Source organism: Aulonocara sp. 'chitande type north' Nkhata Bay, linkage group LG23 (genome assembly GCF_057382095.1).
Source record: "Aulonocara sp. 'chitande type north' Nkhata Bay isolate Kocher_YH1m ecotype deep benthic linkage group LG23, A_spYH_male_GT1.1, whole genome shotgun sequence".
Classification (NCBI taxonomy): Eukaryota; Metazoa; Chordata; class Actinopteri; order Cichliformes; family Cichlidae; genus Aulonocara; species Aulonocara sp. 'chitande type north' Nkhata Bay.
The window spans coordinates 42,214,507-42,235,456 of record NC_141365.1 but is presented as its reverse complement, the minus strand read 5'-3'; the positions used below and the strand labels follow the sequence as shown (position 1 = coordinate 42,235,456).

At 42.4% G+C, this 20,950-nt stretch overlaps 2 protein-coding genes across 2 annotated transcripts; both read right to left on the bottom strand.

The window, feature by feature from the left end:
• Positions 1-4,330: 4,330 nt before the first annotated feature.
• On the bottom strand, positions 4,331-5,824 carry LOC147302489 (uncharacterized). The gene is made up of 4 exons (XM_086283582.1): positions 5,759-5,824; positions 5,306-5,496; positions 4,516-4,627; positions 4,331-4,419 (listed from the first exon to the last, which is right to left on the bottom strand). Exons 2-4 carry the CDS (start codon positions 5,483-5,485, stop codon positions 4,331-4,333), a joined length of 381 nt encoding a protein of 126 aa, XP_086139708.1. The 5' UTR covers positions 5,486-5,496; positions 5,759-5,824.
• A 2,253-nt stretch (positions 5,825-8,077) lies between these two features.
• Positions 8,078-15,089, bottom strand: LOC147302488 (inosine-uridine preferring nucleoside hydrolase-like). The gene is made up of 8 exons (XM_086282657.1): positions 15,022-15,089; positions 14,445-14,625; positions 14,156-14,335; positions 13,573-13,684; positions 13,338-13,474; positions 13,102-13,179; positions 8,378-8,494; positions 8,078-8,300 (listed from the first exon to the last, which is right to left on the bottom strand). Exons 1-8 carry the CDS (start codon positions 15,087-15,089, stop codon positions 8,148-8,150), a joined length of 1,026 nt encoding a protein of 341 aa, XP_086138783.1. The 3' UTR covers positions 8,078-8,147.
• Between the last annotated feature and the right edge of the window lie 5,861 nt (positions 15,090-20,950).

The following is a 20,950-nucleotide window of genomic DNA, read 5'->3' as shown; positions in this document are numbered from 1 at the left end:
AACCTTACAGGTATTGAAATTTTACAAAACATAGTTTTCGCAAATGTTAAGTAAATAGTTACAATGCTAATATTTTACCGCTATGTCTGTTTCACATTTTCATCACCTAATTATAACATCTAATCTTGCCTCTGGTATTTTATAAAGAGAGAAAATTAATAGAGAGTAGTGTTGAGTTTGGCTTACTGAGTTTATTCAGCCTCTACGGAAAATTAATCTCACACCATGATGCGTAGTTATACTACACTGAACAAAAATATAAATGCAACACTTTTGTTTTTGCTCCCATTTTTCATGAGCTGAAACATTTTCTACATACACAAAGGACCCATCAAATATTGTTCACAAATCTGTCTTAATCTGTGTTAGTGAGAACTTCTTGTTTGCCATGAACATCCATGCCACCTCACAGGTGTGGCTTGTCAAGGTGCTGATTAGACAGCATGAATATGGCACAGGTGTATGGGGTGCCGTTTGTAAAGTGAAACATGCTGAAATTAATGGCAACATTTTTCCACATCTAGCTCAAAACCTTACAAAAACATGTTTTTTCAAGTCATTTTTTACAATATTTAGTAAAATGTTTGTAACTTTTCAAATTTAACCACAATTTTACATGTTAAATCTAAATGTTAAATCTAAATAATATATTTAAATCTAAATCTAAATGTTAAATCTAAATAATATATTTAAATCTAAATCTAAATGTTAAATGTTAAATCTAAATGTTAAATGTTAAATCTAAATGTTACAGGAAACTAAATATTTAGCTAACATGCAAATTAATTGTACGGATCAACGGAAATGCCAAAATGAAAGCTTTACGAAAACCTCCGGTGCAAAAGTGTGCTGGTAGTAGTCAGATTGTGTCTGCTCTCCCCGGATGGTCACTTCTCACCGCCATGAGCGGCTTCACTTCTTGCCTACCAGCCCTTGCAGGTTTTCGTAAAGCTTTCATTTTGGTATTTCCATTGATCCGTACAATTAATTTGCATGTTAGCTAAATATTTAGTTTCCTGTAACATTTAGATTTAACATTTAGATTTAAATATAATATTTAGATTTAACATTTAACATTTAGGTTTAACATTTAACATTTAGATTTAATATTTTACATTTAGATTTAAATATAATATTTAGGTTTAACATTTACATTTAGATTTCAATTTAATATTTAGATTTAACATTTAACATTTAGATTTAAATATAATATTTAGATTTAACATTTACATTTAGATTTAAATATAATATTTAGATTTAGCATTTAGATTTAACATTTAACATTTAGTTTGAGCTAAATGTGGAAAAATGTTGCTGTTAATTTCAGCATGTTTCACTTTACAAACGGCGCCCCATACAGGTGTGCCTTAGACCAGCGGTCCCCAACCCAGCGGTCCCTGAGTCGTTTGGTACCGGGCCGCGAGAGTTGAGACTCAGGTGTGAAATGTATGGTTCTCAGGGTTTTTATCGGTTTTCAGCGTTATTGTGTTATCGTTTTTATCGTTAACTCGGTTTTCCTGGGTCTTTTCACGTGTGTTATGAATAAATTTTCTTTTTTTCGGTACCGGTACTAGTTTTATTTTGTTGTATTTATCCGTGACACCTTAAAGGCCGGTCCGTGAAAATAATGTATGTGGCACGGCCTCTCTGTGTGAGGATCTAAACGTATTCTACGCTAGATTCGACACAGCGAACACCATGAGACCGGACAGTGTGCTCACCGCGGATGACGTCAGTGCGCACACTGTGTCTGAGGAGGATGTGCGGAAGTGCTTCAGGAAGGTGAACGCACGCAAAGCTACTGGTCCGGACGGGATTCCCGGCCACGTCCTCAAGTCATGCGCGGCTCAGCTGGCTGGAGTGTTCACGCACATCTTCAACCTTTCCCTCTCTCTGTCTGTAGTCCTAGCCTGCTTCAAAATGGCCACCGTCGTCCCTGTACCCAAATCCTCCACCATCTCCTCACTGAACGACTGGCGACCTGTAGCCCTGACCCCCATCATAAGCAAATGCTTCGAGAAGCTGGTCAGGGACTTCATCCGCTCTGCACTACCCGACTCACTGGACCCTCTACAGTTTGCATACCGCCACAACAGGTCCACTGATGATGCCATAGCCCTGACACTACACACTGCCCTGTCACACCTGGAGAAGAGAGACACGTATGTGAGGATGCTGTTTGTAGATTACAGCTCAGCATTCAATACCATCGTTCCCTCGAAGCTGGACAGGAAACTGCAGGATCTAGGACTGAGCAGCTCCCTCTGCAGCTGGATCCTTAGCTTCCTGTCTGACAGACGCCAGGTGGTCAGACTGGGCAGCATCACCTCATCCCCCGTCACACTGAACACTGGTGCTCCACAGGGGTGTGTACTGAGCCCTCTCCTGTACTCACTCTACACCTACGACTGCACGGCCACTGACAACTCCAACATCATTGTGAAGTTTGCGGACGACACTACAGTGGTGGGTCTTATCACCAACAGTGATGAGACGGCTTACAGGGAGGAGGTCAGCGCCCTGACCCACTGGTGTCAAGACAACCATCTCACCCTCAACGTCGCAAAGACAAAGGAGTTGATAGTGGACTTCCGGAGGTGCAGAGAAGTACACACCCCCATCACCATCAACGGCGCTGCTGTGGAGAGTGAGCAGCTTCCGGTTCCTTGGTGTACACCTGGCTGAGGATCTTACGTGGTCAGTACACACAAACAAAACAGTGAAGAAGGCGCAGCAGCGCCTCTTCTTTCTCAGGAGACTGAAAAGATTCGGCATGAGCCCCCGCATCCTCAGGACCTTCTATCACTGTGCCATTGAGAGCATCCTCACTGGATGCATCACCACCTGGTATGGCAACAGCACCGCCTACAACTGCAAAGCTCTCCAGCGAGTAGTGCAGTGCTCTGAACGGATAATTGGAGGCGAGCTTCCCTCCCTCCAAGACATCTACAGGAAGCGGTGCCTGAGGAAAGCGGGGAGGATCATCAAGGACTCCAGTCACCCCAGCCATAAACTGTTCAGACTGCTTCCATCAGGAAGGAGGTTCTGCAGCATCCGGTCCCATACCAGCAGACTGAGAGACAGCTTTTTCCATCAGGCCATCAGACTGCTGAACACGTCATAGACACCTCAGCTTCACTACTGGAACTTTAACATTATGCACTCCATACTGTACAGTAACGCCACTGTTTGCACATGTCTCAACTCTGTATATTTTATTTTATATATTTTATTTATTGTTTATTTAATTTGTAAAATATGTGTACACACACACACACACACACACACACACACACGTAGAAAAAATATTTAGTATACACATCCAGAAATGCATACACTATTATATATTGTACATATATTTATTAGTTTCAGATGTAGCCATTCTTGTATTTTGCTTGTTTACATTATTGTATTTTGCACAACTCTGTTGCTTGTGAAGCTCGCACACAAGAATTTCACTCACATGTGCTGTACCACTGTACCTGCACATGTGATGTGACAATAAAAGTGATTTGATTTGATTTGATAAACCGGTCCGTGGCGCAAAAAAGGTTGGGGACCGCTGCCTTAGACTGCCCACAATAAAAGGCCACTCTGAAATATGCAGTTTGATCACACAGCACAATGCTGCAGATGTCGCAAAACCAGTCAGTATCTGGTGTGACCACCATTTGCCTCACAAGGTGCAACACATCTAATGGAGATGTGTTGCACCTTGTGAGGTAAATGGTGTGCAATGGGCATAGAGTTGATCAGGTTGTTGATTGTGTGCTGTGGAACGTAGGTCCACTCCTCTTCAATACTTGTGCAAAGTTGCTGAATATTGGGAGGAACTGGAACACACTGTCATATACGCCGAGCGTCCCAAACATGCTCAATGGGTGACATGTCTGGTGAGTATGCTGGCCATGCAAGTATGGGATGTTTTCAGCTTCCAAGGAATTGTGTGCATATTCTTGCAATATGGGGCCATGCATTATCATGCTTTAACGTGAGGTTATGGTCATGGATAAATGGCACAACAATGGTCTCAAGGATCTCGACACGGTATCTCTGTGCATTCAAAATGCCAACAATAAAATGCACTCATGTTCATTGTCCATAACCCCATCACCACCATGGGCCACTATTTTCCATGGCTGTATAAGAACAAGCATCTAGCCATGCAGTCTGCCTGTGCAACATTCTGCTTACCCAGTCAGAAATACTGTCATTGCATCCATTCAAATATTATTTTAAATGTCATTTCTGTCAGTGTCAAACCTTTAAAACGGTATAATTGTTGATTGTAACAGAACTTAAGCATACGGGAAGTATGCTTAAGTTCTGTTCAGTTTGTTTCTCTCCTCACCCATGACAGGCTGTTCCTGCAGGTGAACTCCCAGGTGGAGATGTAGATTGGGCAGGTGTTACCTCTGGCTGCACACAAACATTTTACAGTTCTTGTTATTATTAAAATAGATACATAAACACATAAATCACTTAAAAGATACAACAGAGTAAATAAAAGCCTACATTCAGTGTTTCCCCCCATGATGTAGAGTGCCTTAAGCTTTTTTGGCAAGGAAGGGTCCAACTGCACTGTGACAGCCAGGTTAGTGAGGGGGGCAGTGGCTACGAGGATCACCTGAAGGCAGAAGACAGAGTTGTGTTGATAACTGGTGTGCTCTTGTTATTTATGACATAATTATAACATTATAACATATGCATCTTCTTTTTTTAAATAAAAATGTGTTGAGACAATTTTTCAGTCGGAGAAATTTGTGCTTTACTAAGATGAAAGTTTATATAGAATTTTTCGTGTGCATATGTAAAGAGGAAGCAAATGTACCATCAATGAAGGCAGCTTACTATTGGTCAGGTGATGTGATTTCATGTGTTAGAGTTCAATTAATTTGAACGCCACATCACCATTACACCATTTTAAGAAAATGGAAACGTCAAGGCACCTCTATTGACACAATGTTGTCACTGAACCAAGCCACAAAACATTTACAGAATATGAGTCTGATAGATGCATTTAGATAATAAAGCCATTCCACTTCCCCAGACAGGTTTGACAAAGCCATCTAACAGCAGATCCAAGCCTAGAGCATCTGGATCCGGGACATCCCCCAGCCCGTCTTTCCCATGGTAATCACCCGCATGCTATTTGCGGGCCAGCAGAGGCTTTGAGCAGCCACGATACACTGGAATCTGTATTGTAGGTTGCATTTAATAGCAGGTCATCCAGCATGCAACCATGCAGTCAGATCTGTCACCATATCCATGTATAAGGCTCTCCCACACTCTGCTCAAAACTTACATCCAGCCTATTGCAGATTTTCAGGACACGCAGCGTGTTCTTGAGGACGTTCTCCAGGGGTGTATTGCCATGGCAGCAGGTGATCCCCAAAATCTCCACATCAGGGTTGGCGAGGGCCACCATGATGGCCATAGCGTCATCCACCCCAGTGTCCACATCAATGATGAGTTTCTTCTTCATCCTGTGTTTTTCTTTTCACATTGTCATAAGCTTTTACTTGTAGAACAACCTTATGTTTATAGTAATTCCAAAATATGAACATGAAAAACCAATGAAAGACTCCTTCAACGGGTTTTACGGCCAAGGTACGAGAATATACTTTAGATCCCTTTTACAGCTTTGCCTTTAGGCTAGTTTTCAGTGCTATAATGTATGCACTATTCAGTGTTCAGAATTGCATTCTAATGTTACCCTAAGTTGACCTGAAGTAACAATAAAATGTATAATGCTCACCTGGTGAATGGATTCTGACAGATGTTTACAGCTTACTGATATGAGCCACTGCAGCTGAATGCTGTGATCTGAAGAGTGGATAGAATTACTTAGAGAGAGGCTGCATTAGCTTTTGGCTAACTCTGCCCAGTGGGAGGTGGGAATTCCTTCATAACCTCTGCGGTGTAGAGCCCTTAAATTGTAATTCCGCCTCTCATGAGAAGGAAGAAAAAACTTGAAGATCATAATTGATGTATCTGTGCTTGCCAAGTATTTGGGAAGCCAATTACTCTCACTTTATAGAAACTTGTGTCTTGACTCTAGAATAATGTTTAACTCACCGACTGTAAGATACTCAGGTCCTGTGGCTGCAAAATAAGTGAAGGTCATTACCCCTCTATCACCATTCTTGACTGTTGACATGAGTTATTTGTGCTGATATGTTTGGATTGTTTTTTATTTGACTCTGTGCATAATGGCCAAACGTCTCCAATCTGGTTCCATCTGTGCAGAGCACATTGTTCAAGAAGAAACGTAAGCTATGCTGCCATGCTCTTTTTAGAGAAAAGGTTTTTTTTCTCGTAATCCTTCTATAAAAGACAATTGTTTGGTTGTTTTCTAATTATACTGTCATGAAGTTTAACATTCAACATACTAACTGAGGCCTGTAGAATCTGAGATGTAGCTCCTGGCGCTTAACAGTGTTTTTGAGGATTGCACAGTTTGACCAAAATCTTTTACATCTTGTGAGACAGGTTTGGGCTTGGTGACGCTAGCCCTGACCCGAGCCTAATTCACAGCATTCAGGAGGTCTATGGAGTTAAGAGCAACAATGTTAGCAGCAGCTAACATCTGCTTCTGGCACTCCTCTTTTAGTGATATTATGGAGTTCTGCTGGGCCAGTCACATCTTATTGATCAGCTCTGCTAAATCCCTGATGAGTGGTCTCTTTGTGCCCTCAATCTAAGATGGAGAGGAAAGAAGATCAGATCATGTGAAGCAAACTGAACAAATTATGAAGAGTGAAAAGGTGATCAATTATGTTTATATATGGTGAAATTATATCCAAGCCCTTTTATAAAAAACTTTATATATGAAGTTTCTTATAATACTAATGAGGTCGATATTTAGATATAGAGCGATTAAAAGAAATAAAAGAAACACTTTGAAAACACGTCAGATTTCATTGGCCAAAGGTAATCCAGGACCGCACATGTGCCGCCCAGGTGGGGAGGTAGGTGGGAATGGTTGAATTTGGCGCCTCTACCCCCCACTCATCTCTCCTTAACCAGACTCACCAGAGAATTGGTTTTAGCTTCTTTCCACGCTTTAAGAAGGTTAAGGTGATATATTTGGGTGGCTCCTCCCCTGTCCGACCGTACCACTTCATAGTCTACGTCCCTCACTCGCCCTGTGACCATGAAGGGTTCTTGCCACTTTGCAAGTAACTTTGCGCTGAAAAAAAGTTAGCAATACAAGCATCTTCCGGTGAAAATTGTCTATGAATAGCACCTCTGTTGTGCTGCTGTCATTCCTGGGCCTGGAGCAAATTCTCTCGTGATTACCTCCCCAACATGTGCAGCTTTGCTGTCAGGCCCAGAACCTATTGAATCTAATTATTAGGTGGGCTCAGACCTTCCTCCCAGTTTTCTTTATTCAAGTCCAACAAGCCTCGTGGCTTCCTGTTGAACAACAACTCAAAGTGAGAAAATTCCGTGGAGGCATGGGGCACCTCCTACACTGCAAACAACAGAGGGTCTAACCAGAGATCCCAATTGCATTCATCCTCATGAGTGGAGGACTGGACTTTAAAGTCTTATTCAGCCGCTCCACCAATCCATCAATCTCAAGGTGGTAGATGCTGGTCTGAACAGATTAATGCCCAGTAATTTGTATAGCTCTTTCAGTGTGTGGGACATGAATAAAGTTCTCCGGTCAGTCAGTATATCTTTCAGGATGCCGATGTGGGAGATGACCTGAAAAGTGCCTGCGCCGCACTCTTTGCAGAAATGGTGCGCAGCAGCACTGCCTCTGGATATCCGCATAATATGCCGCATAATCGACTAGAACAAATACAAAGTGATATCCTTGTGCACTCTGATAAAATGGCCCGATAAGGTCCATGTCAGTGAACTCAAACGGGACCTCCATTAACAGCAATAGGCATAAAGGCACTTTTGGAATGGCTGGCTGGTTCAACAGCTCACACCACAGACACATAAGCCCACATGCTTGGCCATGAAAACTGGACCATTATTCACCGTGGGGTTATAGTGAGCGACCTGGAAAATCAATTCCCAGCAGCTTTTAGGCACCAGCAACTTGGTGTGCTCTTTTTCAAAGAGAAAAAAATCAGTTTTTATTTCTTGTTATGAACCAAACTCACGCATTCAGCATGCATAGAAACATTCTATTTGAGTGCATTGGTCAACATTTTCTTTAACTTTTCCAAGTCAACTTTCTTCATGATGATGGCCTTATGGTCTTTCTTCAGCTTCTGGATGTAGTCCACCACCATCATGCCTCGGGTGTAGGTCCCCTCTAACTCCACTGCCACCGCAACCTGAAGGAGAAACACAAGAAACTGTTAAACAATACTTGAAATTTTACTTAACCTGATAAAAATCAGGAGTTGCTTACCTCTTCGCTCTCAGTTATCAATGTATCATCGATGGCAGCAGCTAAGGCATAGACGTCACAGGAATTGAAACCAGTTCCTGCAGTAATCTCCTTCTGATAGTCAGCTGATTGGGCTTTCTGTCAAATCAGTACATCAGAGGTATTTAGACATTTTGTGATTATCAGTGTAGGGACTAGGGATGGGTATCGAAACCCGGTTCTTGTTGAGAACCGGTTCAAACTGTTTCAATTCCTTGGAATTGTTTGCCATTTTTGCAAATGATTCCCTTATCGATTCCAGTCGCCCCGAATGACGTCACCACGTTGCGGAGCGTCATTTACCTGGCAGAAAACATGGCGCCTAAGCGGCTCAAATGCTCAAAAGTTTGGTCATACTTTACGAGAACGGATGACAACAGGGCAACTTGCAATACTTGTAAAGTAGAATTTCATTTAAGGGAGGAAACACTACGAATATGCAAAAGCATTTGCTCACAAAACACGCGATGACCTTAAATGAATGTCGTGTTTTTAATTCCGCTCCGGACTCGTGAATCTCAACCCAGCAGCAGCGGTAACGTTTCCACGTCCTCTCCCGTTAATGCGGCAGGTAAATAATCAACTAACAGTGCATATTATGTTAGCACGATCTGCCTTATTACAAAACCTGCCATTACTGTGGTGGCTCAGATGCTGGCAGTTCTCACTGCAGTCTACCGGTAGCGTCTCCTTTCAGGCCAGGATAGACGAATGTCACCGAGCAGTGACTAAGTTTGTGGTAAAAGGCTTGCACCCATTTGCCACAGCAGATGCCCCCGATTTTCGGTAAGTGAATGTGTTTAATTGTAGGCAGGAACATTACTGGGAATTCTTGTGTAATTGCTACAGAATAATTTGTTATACTTTGTTATTGCTACAGAAGAATATTTATTTTATTATTTTACATTTACAATTTTTTTTCCTGGGGACCCTGTGACACCCCATGGAAGAGCCATAGGCTGTGGATCTCTTAAGATCTCACTGTTGGGTTTGTAAGGCCATGTTACTCCTAAATTTCTATCTTGTTCAAAGAGAAGATATAAAACAAAGTTCTAAGCTAATCGACCTTAGTGTTCTCCTTTTTTTAAAAATAAGAATCGATTAGAGAATCGATAAAGAATCGAATCGTTAAACAGAATTGAAAATGGAATCGGAATGGTGAAAATCTTATCAACACCCATCCCTAGTAGGGACTAACACGTTATTAAGTAACGCGTTACAGTAACTACGTTATTATTGTGGTAACGAGCATGGTAACTAGTTATTATGCCAAAATCAGGAACGCGTTAATCGTTACTGGGATTTAGATAGGGTCGTTATTCGTTACTTCTTGCGGTGGCTATCGTGGAGCTTCAACAGATTCAGTAACATTAGCAAGTGGTGGAGGCCAGCAGGTGGTTGAGGGAAAGGGGAGGCAAGAGGAGCAGAGACCCGAGGTGGCCGCCGGTCCGAGTGTCAGGTGAAATGACCTTCAGGTAAGAAGTTATGACCTGCAGTCTATCTGGGTCAGATATAAACCAAGTTAAGGTGGAGTTTATTTTAGTTATGCTGACTTTTTTGTACTGGGTACTAGCTAGCATGACGGAGTTTCTATACAGCTGGGGGGTGCTATGATGTTGATGTTGAACTTTATTTTGTTCATAAGGTTAATTATTAGAGTTTCCACCCGTCCCTAGTAGGCTAGAATCATGGCGGCGGTCAACGACGGTCCAGGCGTGGGATTTCTCTCGTGGAAATATGCACATTATTTTTTCCTTTCTATTGGTACGTGGCACAGTGCACTTGTGGCAAGTAAGCAAGCTAGAGGACTGACAATCTTGCTGGGTATCCAGTTACGGAAGCAACACATTAACAAGAGAATTCTGAGTAAAACCAAAGTTACTTTCCCTAGTAACTAGTTACTTTGAAAGTAACGAGTAACTTGAAGTAACTGAGTTACTTTTGAACTAGTAATGTAACTAAGTTACTAATTTAAAGTAACTTACCCAACACTGGTGATTATCTGTAAGCCAGTGGAGGACCAAGGTCTAAACAAAAAAAGTTGCCACTAGAGGGCTTCAACCAACACCTGTAGACTCCTCTTTTCACACTCTGTGGTTACCCTTGTATAGTTGAGAGACCTTGGGGAGTATAATGCAAAACCTTTGGTCTTGTTAGCTTATTAACACCATTTAAATGTCAGTTTAGAATTTGGAAGTGGACGTCCTGGCACGTCAATCTGGCTATGTGCCACAAGCCAGTAGAGTAACCCAGATTTCTTGGAGTCACTGGTTGGGTTGAAGAGTGTTACATCTAGGGACTTAATTGCTCTGCTGGGGGATTTAACCACTTATTTGGAGAGCAGTGTGACCTGGATGGGTGGAAGGCTGTACCAGCCAGGAGTGCATGGAAGATAAAAATTGAATGAGAATTTTGGTCAGGTTCAAAGCGAACCATCAGACAACTCAAGAGGGGTAAGTTGTGCTCTTCTCACACTGTATACAATGGTAGTTTGGTTTCCTATGGTGTTGATCAATGTTCCCTCTAAGCTGCGTGCGTGCGCAATTGCGCACTGCTGGCACAGTCTCTGCGCACAGAAAATCTGTGTTGCACACAGAAAAAAAATCTAACCTGAATTGAAATTAAAATTAATACTTTAACATTTCTGTTTTGCAGGGTTAGTCAGTAAGTGACTGGCTGCTCCCGTATGGGATTAGAACGATGCCACCTTATCCCATAGTCCAGCCAATAATGCCATTCACATTCGTATATACGCAGCTAATCAACGTGGTTGACAGGCTTATACGTGTCAACCATAAGCCTGTGGTTGCGTCCTTATGCGCGTCCTTATGCGCCAACACCGGTGTTTTAGCTAGCAAAGAGGCGTGGCTGATGTGGAGGGAAGCCACGTTAATGACAACGTGTACAACCATTGGAGATGTGAGCAGAACAGACAGAACAATTGACGGAAAAAGTGTGGACTTTATACCAGTTTTTAAATTGTGTTGATCGGCCACGTAAAACCAGAGTTATGATAAAAAATATATGTAATGTTTGGTTTTCTTCCTGAATACTGTCGTTGTTTATATTTACTGCGGGAAGAAACGGTGTTTTATAAGGAAAACGCTGGAAAGCCTGTGAGCAAAAACAAAACCAAAAACCCACCACCCTTTCCTATTGGTGGAAAAATGTACCATGTCAACCAATCAAAAAATTATATGGCAACAGATGTTTAGGAAGGGGGGAGGTTTTAGGAGTGACGTGTTTTGAGATGTGAGAGATTTGCGATGTTTAGGGCAAATCTTGTATAGTTAGTGTGTAGTGTAGTCAGTAGTTTTGTTGTGTGTGTCAGAACAATGAGGCGACTGCTGAATGTTACAGGTGTTACAGGAGTGATACATCTCCTGTTGTCAGGCCTGCAGGTATCAGGCTGTTGTTCTCGTTTATCTCATAGTGGACAGAGATAATTTTTTGGAGTGGCACACTAATTTGTGTGGCATCAGATTTGATGCAGAACAGCTGATTGTTCTGTAAATAGTTTGAAATGTATATTTAAAAAAACGCCCTGGCTGCATTTTTAGGTAAACAGCTGCAAAAAACTTAGTTTTTTGCATAATCCAGTAACTATTTTGAAGAAGTAACTATATAATTAATTGCCCAACGTTGGTCATTATATACTGTATTTTGCAGACAGAGAGTTACAGGACTCTCTCCCAGACCACAGACTCATACTCATAATACAAGTCAGAGCTTTAAAAAAAAATCATAAAATAGAAAGTTGTGTTTTCAAAATTGGAGTTCAAGTTCTTTTTACTTCCAACAGTGTTAACATGCTACACAAGTCATGAACAAGATTCTTTTTTAATTTTCATTGTAAGTGGGTTAAAGCACTTAATTAAAAGTAGTCTAACATAAATGTAAATGCTGTAATTTGATTATTTTAATAAACCATGTAATTTGGATGGATTCGATGCTGGCGTGACCACAGTGCACACGTCTGCTGTTGCTCACAGTGGTCCAAGGGACGCTCAGGAGGTTTGTGTGTTCGCTCAGACACGTGAAAAATTAGAGGGAACATTGGTGGTGATCGTAGGAAAATCTATGCTTCTCTGTTCAGGCTTCTGCCCCACAACCTGAATCAGGAGAGTGACCTTTCTGATGTGAGAATTACACCACTCCCTGTGAGAAAAGCTGCAATCATTCAATCATTTTATCAGTGCGACAGTTTTTGTTTCTTATGTATTATGCTTCTCCCCCCTTTCAGCAAATTATAAATTAAAGAACAAGGATGTGTAACGACATGTATGTAAGTGTCATAACATTCTTTTGGCAGCACAGTGTGTTGAAGCCTGGCATTATTGTGTCACAGCACTAAGATCCTGCTTAGACAAGTTAATCTGGGAGGAGTGGCAGTTTAGCTCACTGGGCTGAGCTGGTGAACACATGACACGATACCAGTCTGAGGTTTAGTTTGATCCGAGGCTCTCTTGGCCTGTCTTCCCCCACTCTCTTTCTGCTGTTCTGTCTCATTTTTCCCATGGCCTATCTAATAAAGGTGAAAAAACTTCAAAATTGTTTAACAGAAATTCCTCATCATTCGCAGCACCTGGGGATCCAGTGCTTCTTGCAACATATTTTCTTGCAAAAATGTATTAAGATATAAATTTGTCACACTTTCTGGGGATGGGATTCTAATTATTGTAATAATATCATTTGCACACTCTTACCATCCTTGAAAGACTTGAAATCTTTTTCATGAAGTCTGCTTTCTGTGTAGATTCGGCAAGCCAGGTGTCACAGAAAGACTACAGGAGGAAAAATTGAGGGTGCAAATTTAAATCACTGTGAAATTATCAGTCAAGCCAAAAACAGCATTATTACAAATATTCAAATATTATTCTAAATGTAATTTCAGTTAGTGTAAAGCCATACAGCTTGCTGTACAACTTGTCTGTTTCCTTACCCACGGAAGGCTGTTCCTGCAGGTGAACTCCCATGTAGCCATGTAGGTTGGGCAGGTGTAGCGGTCCAACACGATGTAAGCCGCCTCTGGGTCGGCTACAAAGTTAAACTCTCCACACACTGTGGTGTTACCTCTGGCTGCACACAGACATTATTAATGCAATTCTTGTTATTATTAATATAGAAAAAAAATCATAAATCAGAGAATAAGTACATCAGAGTAAATAAAAGCCTACATTCAGTGTTTCCCCCCATGATGTAGAGCGCCTTCAGCTTTTTTGGCAAGGAAGGGTCCAACTGCACTGCGACAGCCAGATTAGTGAGGGGGGCAGTGGCTACGAGGATCACCTGAAGGCAGAAGACTAATTTGTGTTGATGACTGGAATGCTCTTGTTATTCATAACATAGCTTTGGGATGAACAAAACCCCTACAAATAAAGGTTTTTTATCTAGAAATTTACTTTTTTAGTGAAATTCAATAGATCATTTACATAGAGTAAACCTTTATGTTTACCTTTTTTTAAAATAAATAAACCATTTCAAGAAAATCCCAAATTCAAGGCACATGTAGTGAAACAATGTTGTCATTGAGTTGTGTTTTAGATACATAAAACTTAATAACAACTGAACTGAAATGAGCAAATCCGCTCTAGAAACTAAGCCGAACTAAACTGAATTAAAAACAAAAATTAAAATAAATAAAGAGAATCCAAAAACTATAATAATTCTGGTATGCATAGAATACATGCATACACAGAAAAATTTTGCTCTTAAATTTTATTTACAGTACATTAGCAACATGTTTAACAAAGCACTCACCTCTCCAGCATTGTCTTTCACAAGCTTGATCATGGCCTGCACAGCTTTCTTCTTCTGCAGCAGATCCAAGCCTGGAGCATCTGGATCCGGGACATCCCCCAGCCCGTCTTTCCCGTGGTAATCACCCGCATGCTGTTTGCGGGCCAGCAGAGGCTTTGAGCAGCCACGATACACTGGAATCTGTATTGTAGGTTGCATTTAATAGCAGGTCATCCAGCATGCAACCATGCAGTCAGATCTGTCACCATATCCATGTATAAGACTCTCCCACACTCTGCTCAAAACTTACATCCAGCCTATTGCAGACTTTCAGGACACGCAGCGTGTTCTTGAGGACGTTCTCCAGGGGTGTGTTGCCATGGCAGCAGGTGATCCCCAAAATCTCCACATCAGGGTTGGCGAGGGCCACCATGATGGCCATAGCGTCATCCACCCCAGTGTCCACATCAATGATGAGCTTCTTCTTCATCCTGTGTTCAACCACAGCATTAAAAACCTGAAGAGATATTGTTTCTAATAATGCAAACTTCATTCCTCTAATATGATCTGGAACCACGTATCCCTCCATTTTTTTAACAGCTTTTCTAACTGGAGCCTATCTGAGCTGTCAGAGGGAGGGAAACAGGGTACACTCTGCACGGACCACCAGTCTATCTATCACACAGAGAGAGAGAAAACTACAAAAATGAAAAAAAAAATGAAACACAGCGTTTTTTTTATTGATATTTAGATACTTTTTACAGCATCACCTTTAGGAGGGTTTCCAATGTTTAAATGCATATGCAGTAATTAGTGTTCAGAATTAAATTCTTATGGTATTCTAAGGTTCATTCTAAAGTAAAATTACTTAAATGTAAAATACTCACCTGGTGAATGGATTCTGTTTACAGCTTAATGATATAAGCGTCCGCAGCTGAATGCGTAAACTGAACATTGGGCAGAATTATATAGGGAGGTGTTGCATAAACACATGGCTAACTCCACCTCAGGGGATTTTCTCTAGGTGTTATAAATCTACCCCAAACTTGGGTTTGTCCGCCTTTTTGTTGTCTTTTGTAAAATGAAATAACTGCATGCTCTTTTTGGAAAGAACAACATTTAATAATAATATAGAGGGGACGGGGGTTCAAACTGTGTAATAACTAGAATTGTCTGACATTGTTAAAATAATATTGTTCAGCTACAGGTGTCTAGAATTAAAGGGGCTACTGAAGGCTTTTCAGTTAAAACAAATACACTTTAAAAAAGAAAAACAAACCATTCAGTTTCTCTATCTTAAGATAAACTCTTGATCTAGAAAGTGGACAATAGAAATAATTAATTACATAATTACATTCTTGAAGGATTTTCATTAAACCCAAATATGGTAGAAATGTATTGAAAAGAAGGAATTTTATAGCCATCTTAAAACAGCTACTCTAGAGAAACCTGCATCCAGCCAGTGCACAGATTTTTAATGTGTAACCTGTATCCAGTGCCGTCAAATAATGGATGTCTTTATCCTCTGTAAGAAGACTTTTATTTTGAAAGAAACACCTTTAGTGCATGTGTTCATTTTCTCATATGATTTGTGACTAAACAATTTGCATCTAATGTAATTCACGTTTCTGCAGACGTGCTTGCAGCATGGTTAATTTAAATAAGACATTTCTTTTATAAAGTCTGCATACAGTTTACACGTGAAGACGGTAGAATTTTATAAAGAGGATAAGCTGGATAAGCTCTTGGCTAACTCCGAAATTCCTTTATAACCTCTCCGCTATAGAGTTTAAGGGTATTCGTGACTTCACAAAGCCTCTTTAAGGCTTCACTTGCTTAAAAAGCAAATTTCTTTCCTCTCATGAGAAAGAAAAGTGAAACGAAATCAGATTTGATGTGTCTGCTTGGCAAGCCTGTGACATTACCTTTGTGGAAACTTGTGTTAAAGACGAATCTGCTGCAGGGCTGAAACATTGGTTGTGAAAAGATCTATTATCTTATGATTAAAGGGTATGTCAAAGCTCTGCATTCTTAACAATTGACTTAATCAGGTAGCATATATCACCTCTGTACTGTGTTTGCAACATACCTTGCTGTTATTGTAGTCGGCTTAACTAGTTTAATGAAACTATTAAGTCAGAAATTCTACATATGTGGTGTGAGATGTGTTGATCATGCAAACATGTGTTAAACTTTTTGACTGCATGATGATAACCTCAGTTTTTACTGGCTTGCAGAAGTTGGTATCAAAGCCTTATTTCCCTTGGAAATGACAATAGACATTCATGAAAGTTTTCACGTCACTCTGTTTGACTTTATCTGTCTCTCACATTATTGCAGAGGAATTTTGGTCCACTGCTATGTACAGCATTGCTTTATTTCATTTATGTTTGCAGGCATTTGTGTTGAGGTCTGTACTTTCACTTTAACACTGTAAAAACCTTGACTGTTCTCTGTTTTCAGCCATTCTGTGGTAGATTTGCTGCAATGCATGGGATCACTGTTGAATGACCCAGCTTTAAGCCAAACTTCAGCTGTTGGACAGATCTAGAATACTTTGATATACAGAAGAGTTCATGTTTAACTCAGTGACTGAAAAACACCAAGGTCCTGCGGCTGCAAAGCAAAGTCCCAATCATTACCCCTACACCACAGTACTTGACAGTTGGTATGAGGTGTTTGGGGTGATTTGGCTTGACTGGTTTCTGTAAAACATTTTGTTGTGCATTATGGTCAGACCCTCTCCGTGAATCACTACCTTATTGTGGTGGAGGAGTTTGTGTGTCCCAGGGATCCCAGGGGCTATGTTGTCTGGGGGCTTTAGCCCACTGGTAGGGTCTCCCATGGCAAATTGGTCCTGGGTGAGGGACCAGACAAAGAGCGATTCAGAAGACCCTTATGAAGAGAACATCGAGGGAACAGTTTACCCTGCCTGGGATAGGATTACCGGGGCCCCGTGCTGGAGCCAGGCCCGGGGAGGGTGCCCGAGGGCGAGCGTCTGGTGGCCGGGCCTTAGTTCATTGGGCCCGACCGGGCACAGCCCGAAGAGGAGACATGGGCCCATCGTCCCGCAGGCCCACCACCCGCAGGAGGCGCCATAGGGGTCGGGTGCATTGTGTGCCGGGTGGCGGCCAGGAGCGGAGGCCCTTGCGGACTGATCCCTGGCTGCCAAGACTGGCAATAGGGACATGGAATGTTGGAATGCTGGAAGGTGCTCTGTTGTCCTGCTGGGAGACTTCAATGCTCACGTGGGTAACGACAGCGAGACCTGGAGGGGCGTGATTAGGAGGAACAGCCTCCCTGATCTGAACCTGAGCGGTGTTTTGTTATTGGACTTCTGTGCAAATCACAGTTTGGCCATAATGAACACCTTGTTCGAACATAAGAGTGTCCATAAGTGCACGTGGCACCAGGACGCTCTAGGCCGCAGGTCGATGATCGATTTTGTAATCGTACCACCAGACCTGCGACCATATGTTCTGGACACTCGGGTAAAGAGAGGGGCTGAGCTGTCAACTGATCACCACCTGGTGGTGAGTTGGATCAGATGGTGGGGGAGGACGCTGGACAGACCCAGTGCACCTAAATGCGTAGTGAGGGTGTGCTGGGAACGTCTAGCAGAGGCCCCAGTCCGCGAGATCTTCAACGCACACCTCCGGCAGAGCTTCAACAGCATTCCGAGGGAGACTGGGGACATTGAGTCCGAATGGACCATGTTCAGCGTCTCCATTGCCGAAGCTGCTGCATTGAGCTTCGGCCGCAAGGTGGTTGGTGCCTGCCGTGGTAGTAATCCCCGAACCAAATGGTGGACACCAGAGGTGAAGGGAGCCACCAGGCTGAAGAAGGAGTCCTATCGGGCTTGGTTAGCCTGTGGGACTCCGGAGGCAGCCGACAGGTATCGACAGGCCAAGCGGAATGTGGCTCGGGCAGTGGCTGAAGCAAAAACTCGGGTGTGGGAGGAGTTCGGAGAGGCCATGGAAAAAGACTTTTAGACTGCCTCGAAGAGATTCTGGCAAACCGTCAGGCGTCTCAGGAGGGGAAAGCGGTGCTCTAACTGCACTGTGTACAGTGCTGGCGGAGCGCTGCTGACGTCGACTGAGAAAATTGTCGGGCGGTAGAAGGAATACTTCGAGGACCTCCTTAATCCTACTGACACATCTTCCGAGGAGGAAGCAGAGTCTGGGGATGAGGGCAATGACCCGCCAATTTCCAGGGGCGAGGTCACTGAGGCAGTTAAACAACTCCTTGGTGGCAGAGCCCCTGGTGTTGATGAGGTCCGCCCCGAGTTCCTGATGGCTCTGGACGTTGTAGGGCTGTCCTGGTTGGCATGCCTCTACAATGTTGCGTGGAGATCAGGGGCAGTACCCGTGGACTGGCAGACCTGGGTGGTGGTCCCCATCTTTAAGAAGGCAGACCGGAGGGTGTGTTCCAACTACAGGGGGATCACACTCCTCAGCCTCCCTGGAAAGGTCTATGCCAGGGTGCTGGAAAGGAGACTTCGTCCGCTAGTCAAACCTCGGATACAGGAGGAACAATGCAGTTTTCGTCCTGGTTGCGGAACACTGGACCAGCTCTTTATCCTCTCAAGGATACTTGAGGGTGCATGGGAGTTTGCCCAACCAGTCTACATGTGTTTTGTGGACTTGGAGAAGGCATTCGACCGTGTCCTTCGTGGGTGTCCTGGGTGTGGTGTTCCGGGCATGTCCCACCAGGAGGAGGCCCCGGGGCAGACCCAGGACACGCTGGAGAGATTACATCTCTCGGCTGGCCTGGGAACGCCTTGGTGTTCCCCCGGATAAGCTGGAGGAGGTGGCTCGGGAGAGGGAGGTCTGGGCCTCTCTGCTTAGGCTGCTGCCCCCGCGACCCGGCCTCGGATAAAGCGGATGAAGCTGGATGGATGGATGGATTATGGTCAGACATCTCCACTTTGGTCTCTTCTGTTTAAAGGATATTGTTCCAGAGAGTTGTAACTTGTTCAGATGAAACTTTACAAACCTGACATTTTCTTTTCCTGGCAGCCTTTCCACCAACAAGATAATTATGGCAACACTTGGCTGCTTCTTAGCCTCTGAGTTACTGTGGGATAAGCTTAGTTTTTCACAAATCAGATTCCTGTGAAAACCTTCTTTTTCAAAAGTCCGTGTAAAGACATTGTTAATTCTGGTCAGAGGTTTATATACACTCATCATGGCCACCAGTGTAATTTTAAGCTTTTAATGATTTCTTTGAACTGTTCTTTTTCCAGTGTGTAATGATTGTACAGCCATGTCTTTATATAAATAAATCAAATATATACAGAAAACCCCACCACTAATATTTGATTGTCCCTAAGCAAAAGCTTCCAAAAGCATCTAACCAAAATCTTTTGGTAGCCATCTACAAGTTCCTGGCATAATTCTGCCTTCAAGAATTTGGTAGTAGTTCTCCTTCTTCATTATTCTGTCCACTTACAAATGTAACAGTACCACTGGGAGCAAAACTCCCACAAAGCATGATGCTACCACCACCATGCTTGACACCTGGGACAGTGTTCTTATGTTTGAAAGCCTCACCTTTACTACCCCAAAACATACCTCTTGTAAATGTGTCAAAACAGCTCAATCTTTGACTGGTCTGACCATAAAGCTTTTCTCCAGAAGGTATTTGGCTTGTCCATCTGGTAAACTGGAAATTGCAGCTGAGCTCAAAGGTGTTGATTTGGAGCAGGAGCTTCTTTCTTTATTGGCACCCTCTCAGTCAATAATGTTGCAAAACACTGTGGACAGTGCTGCTAGTGTTCCAGCAATTTCCAATTCATGGCAGGTTTGAGCCTTAGTGGTCCCTGGGCAGACCTAACGAATTTCCTGAGGGTGATGGTTTGGGACTTCCTCCAGACCTTGGCAAATTGGTCAAACTTGTGGAAATCTACATATCTGGGACTCTGATAATTGTTCAGTCCAGTGAATTTTGTGTAATAAATCATTTTTTATGCTAGCAAGAGTCAGGATAACTAAGGCAAGTTAAGAAAAGTTAATAGGCCTTGGACTTGTCAAGTTAATAAAACTTGACAAGTACAAAATTTCAGCACTACTTATTAAAAGATTTGGATGAGTGCGTGTCAGCCTACAAAAAAGTAAGGAAATTTGTCTATTATCTCTAAGTTGTAATGATGCTTCTTGGCATTAAATCTTATACCACTGAAAAGCCCCAATTTCCCCTATAGTGGTACCAAGTTTGTCTAGGAAATGTATTTTGGGGTTGAGTAGAGTTGAATATGTGGGTTACACCTAATAAAAACTCTGAAAGGTTCTCACTACTGAAAACCAAGCTGTTTCAGGTGAAAAGGAAGCCGTTTAAACTGAATAGGAAGGTGTTTTGGGTGAACAGGACAGTGACCAGTGAGAACACATTTCAAAATACAGATAACATTACATTAATGTCTGCTCAACAGCCTGAAAGTGAAATATATTAGTCTTAAAAGAGACCATCAGAACTCTTTAAAATGTGACAGCCATGGAGCATCAACCTGCTGTAAGTATAAGTGTGGATGTGCTGAATAGTCACACTTTGGCATCTGGACATCAGACACCAGAAACAAGAAATCCCAATAGAGTTTGTGTATAATCATCTAGCACTCCCTCTTGTCTAAAATTGTCTGGATTTTTGTTTTGAAAGACTCAATACATTGCAGGGCACAAGTGAAACATTTTTACGACATCCTCTTCATTGCCTCTTATCTCAAAGAATGCATGTGAAAAATTCAGGGTATCAGATAAAATTTCATTGTAGTTGAGGTACCGTCACACAGTCCTCTTTTCAGATTGTAGGTGCAGCTAG

Bases quoted from the DNA above. Each gene is read 5' to 3' on its own strand.
- LOC147302489 (XM_086283582.1), bottom strand. From the start codon at position 5,485: ATGAAGAAGAAACTCATCATTGATGTGGACACTGGGGTGGATGACGCT. The intron at 4,628-5,305 runs GTAAGTTTTGAG...TTCTGCCTTCAG, and splicing joins AAATCTGCAATAGGCTGGAT to GTGATCCTCGTAGCCACTGC. The intron at 4,420-4,515 runs GTAGGCTTTTAT...GTTTGTGTGCAG, and splicing joins CATGGGGGGAAACACTGAAT to CCAGAGGTAACACCTGCCCA.
- LOC147302488 (XM_086282657.1), bottom strand. From the start codon at position 15,089: ATGTTCAGTTTACGCATTCAGCTGCGGACGCTTATATCATTAAGCTGT. The intron at 14,626-15,021 runs GTGAGTATTTTA...GGTTGAACACAG, and splicing joins AAACAGAATCCATTCACCAG to GATGAAGAAGAAGCTCATCA. The intron at 8,301-8,377 runs GTAAGCAACTCC...TTTCTCCTTCAG, and splicing joins TGATAACTGAGAGCGAAGAG to GTTGCGGTGGCAGTGGAGTT.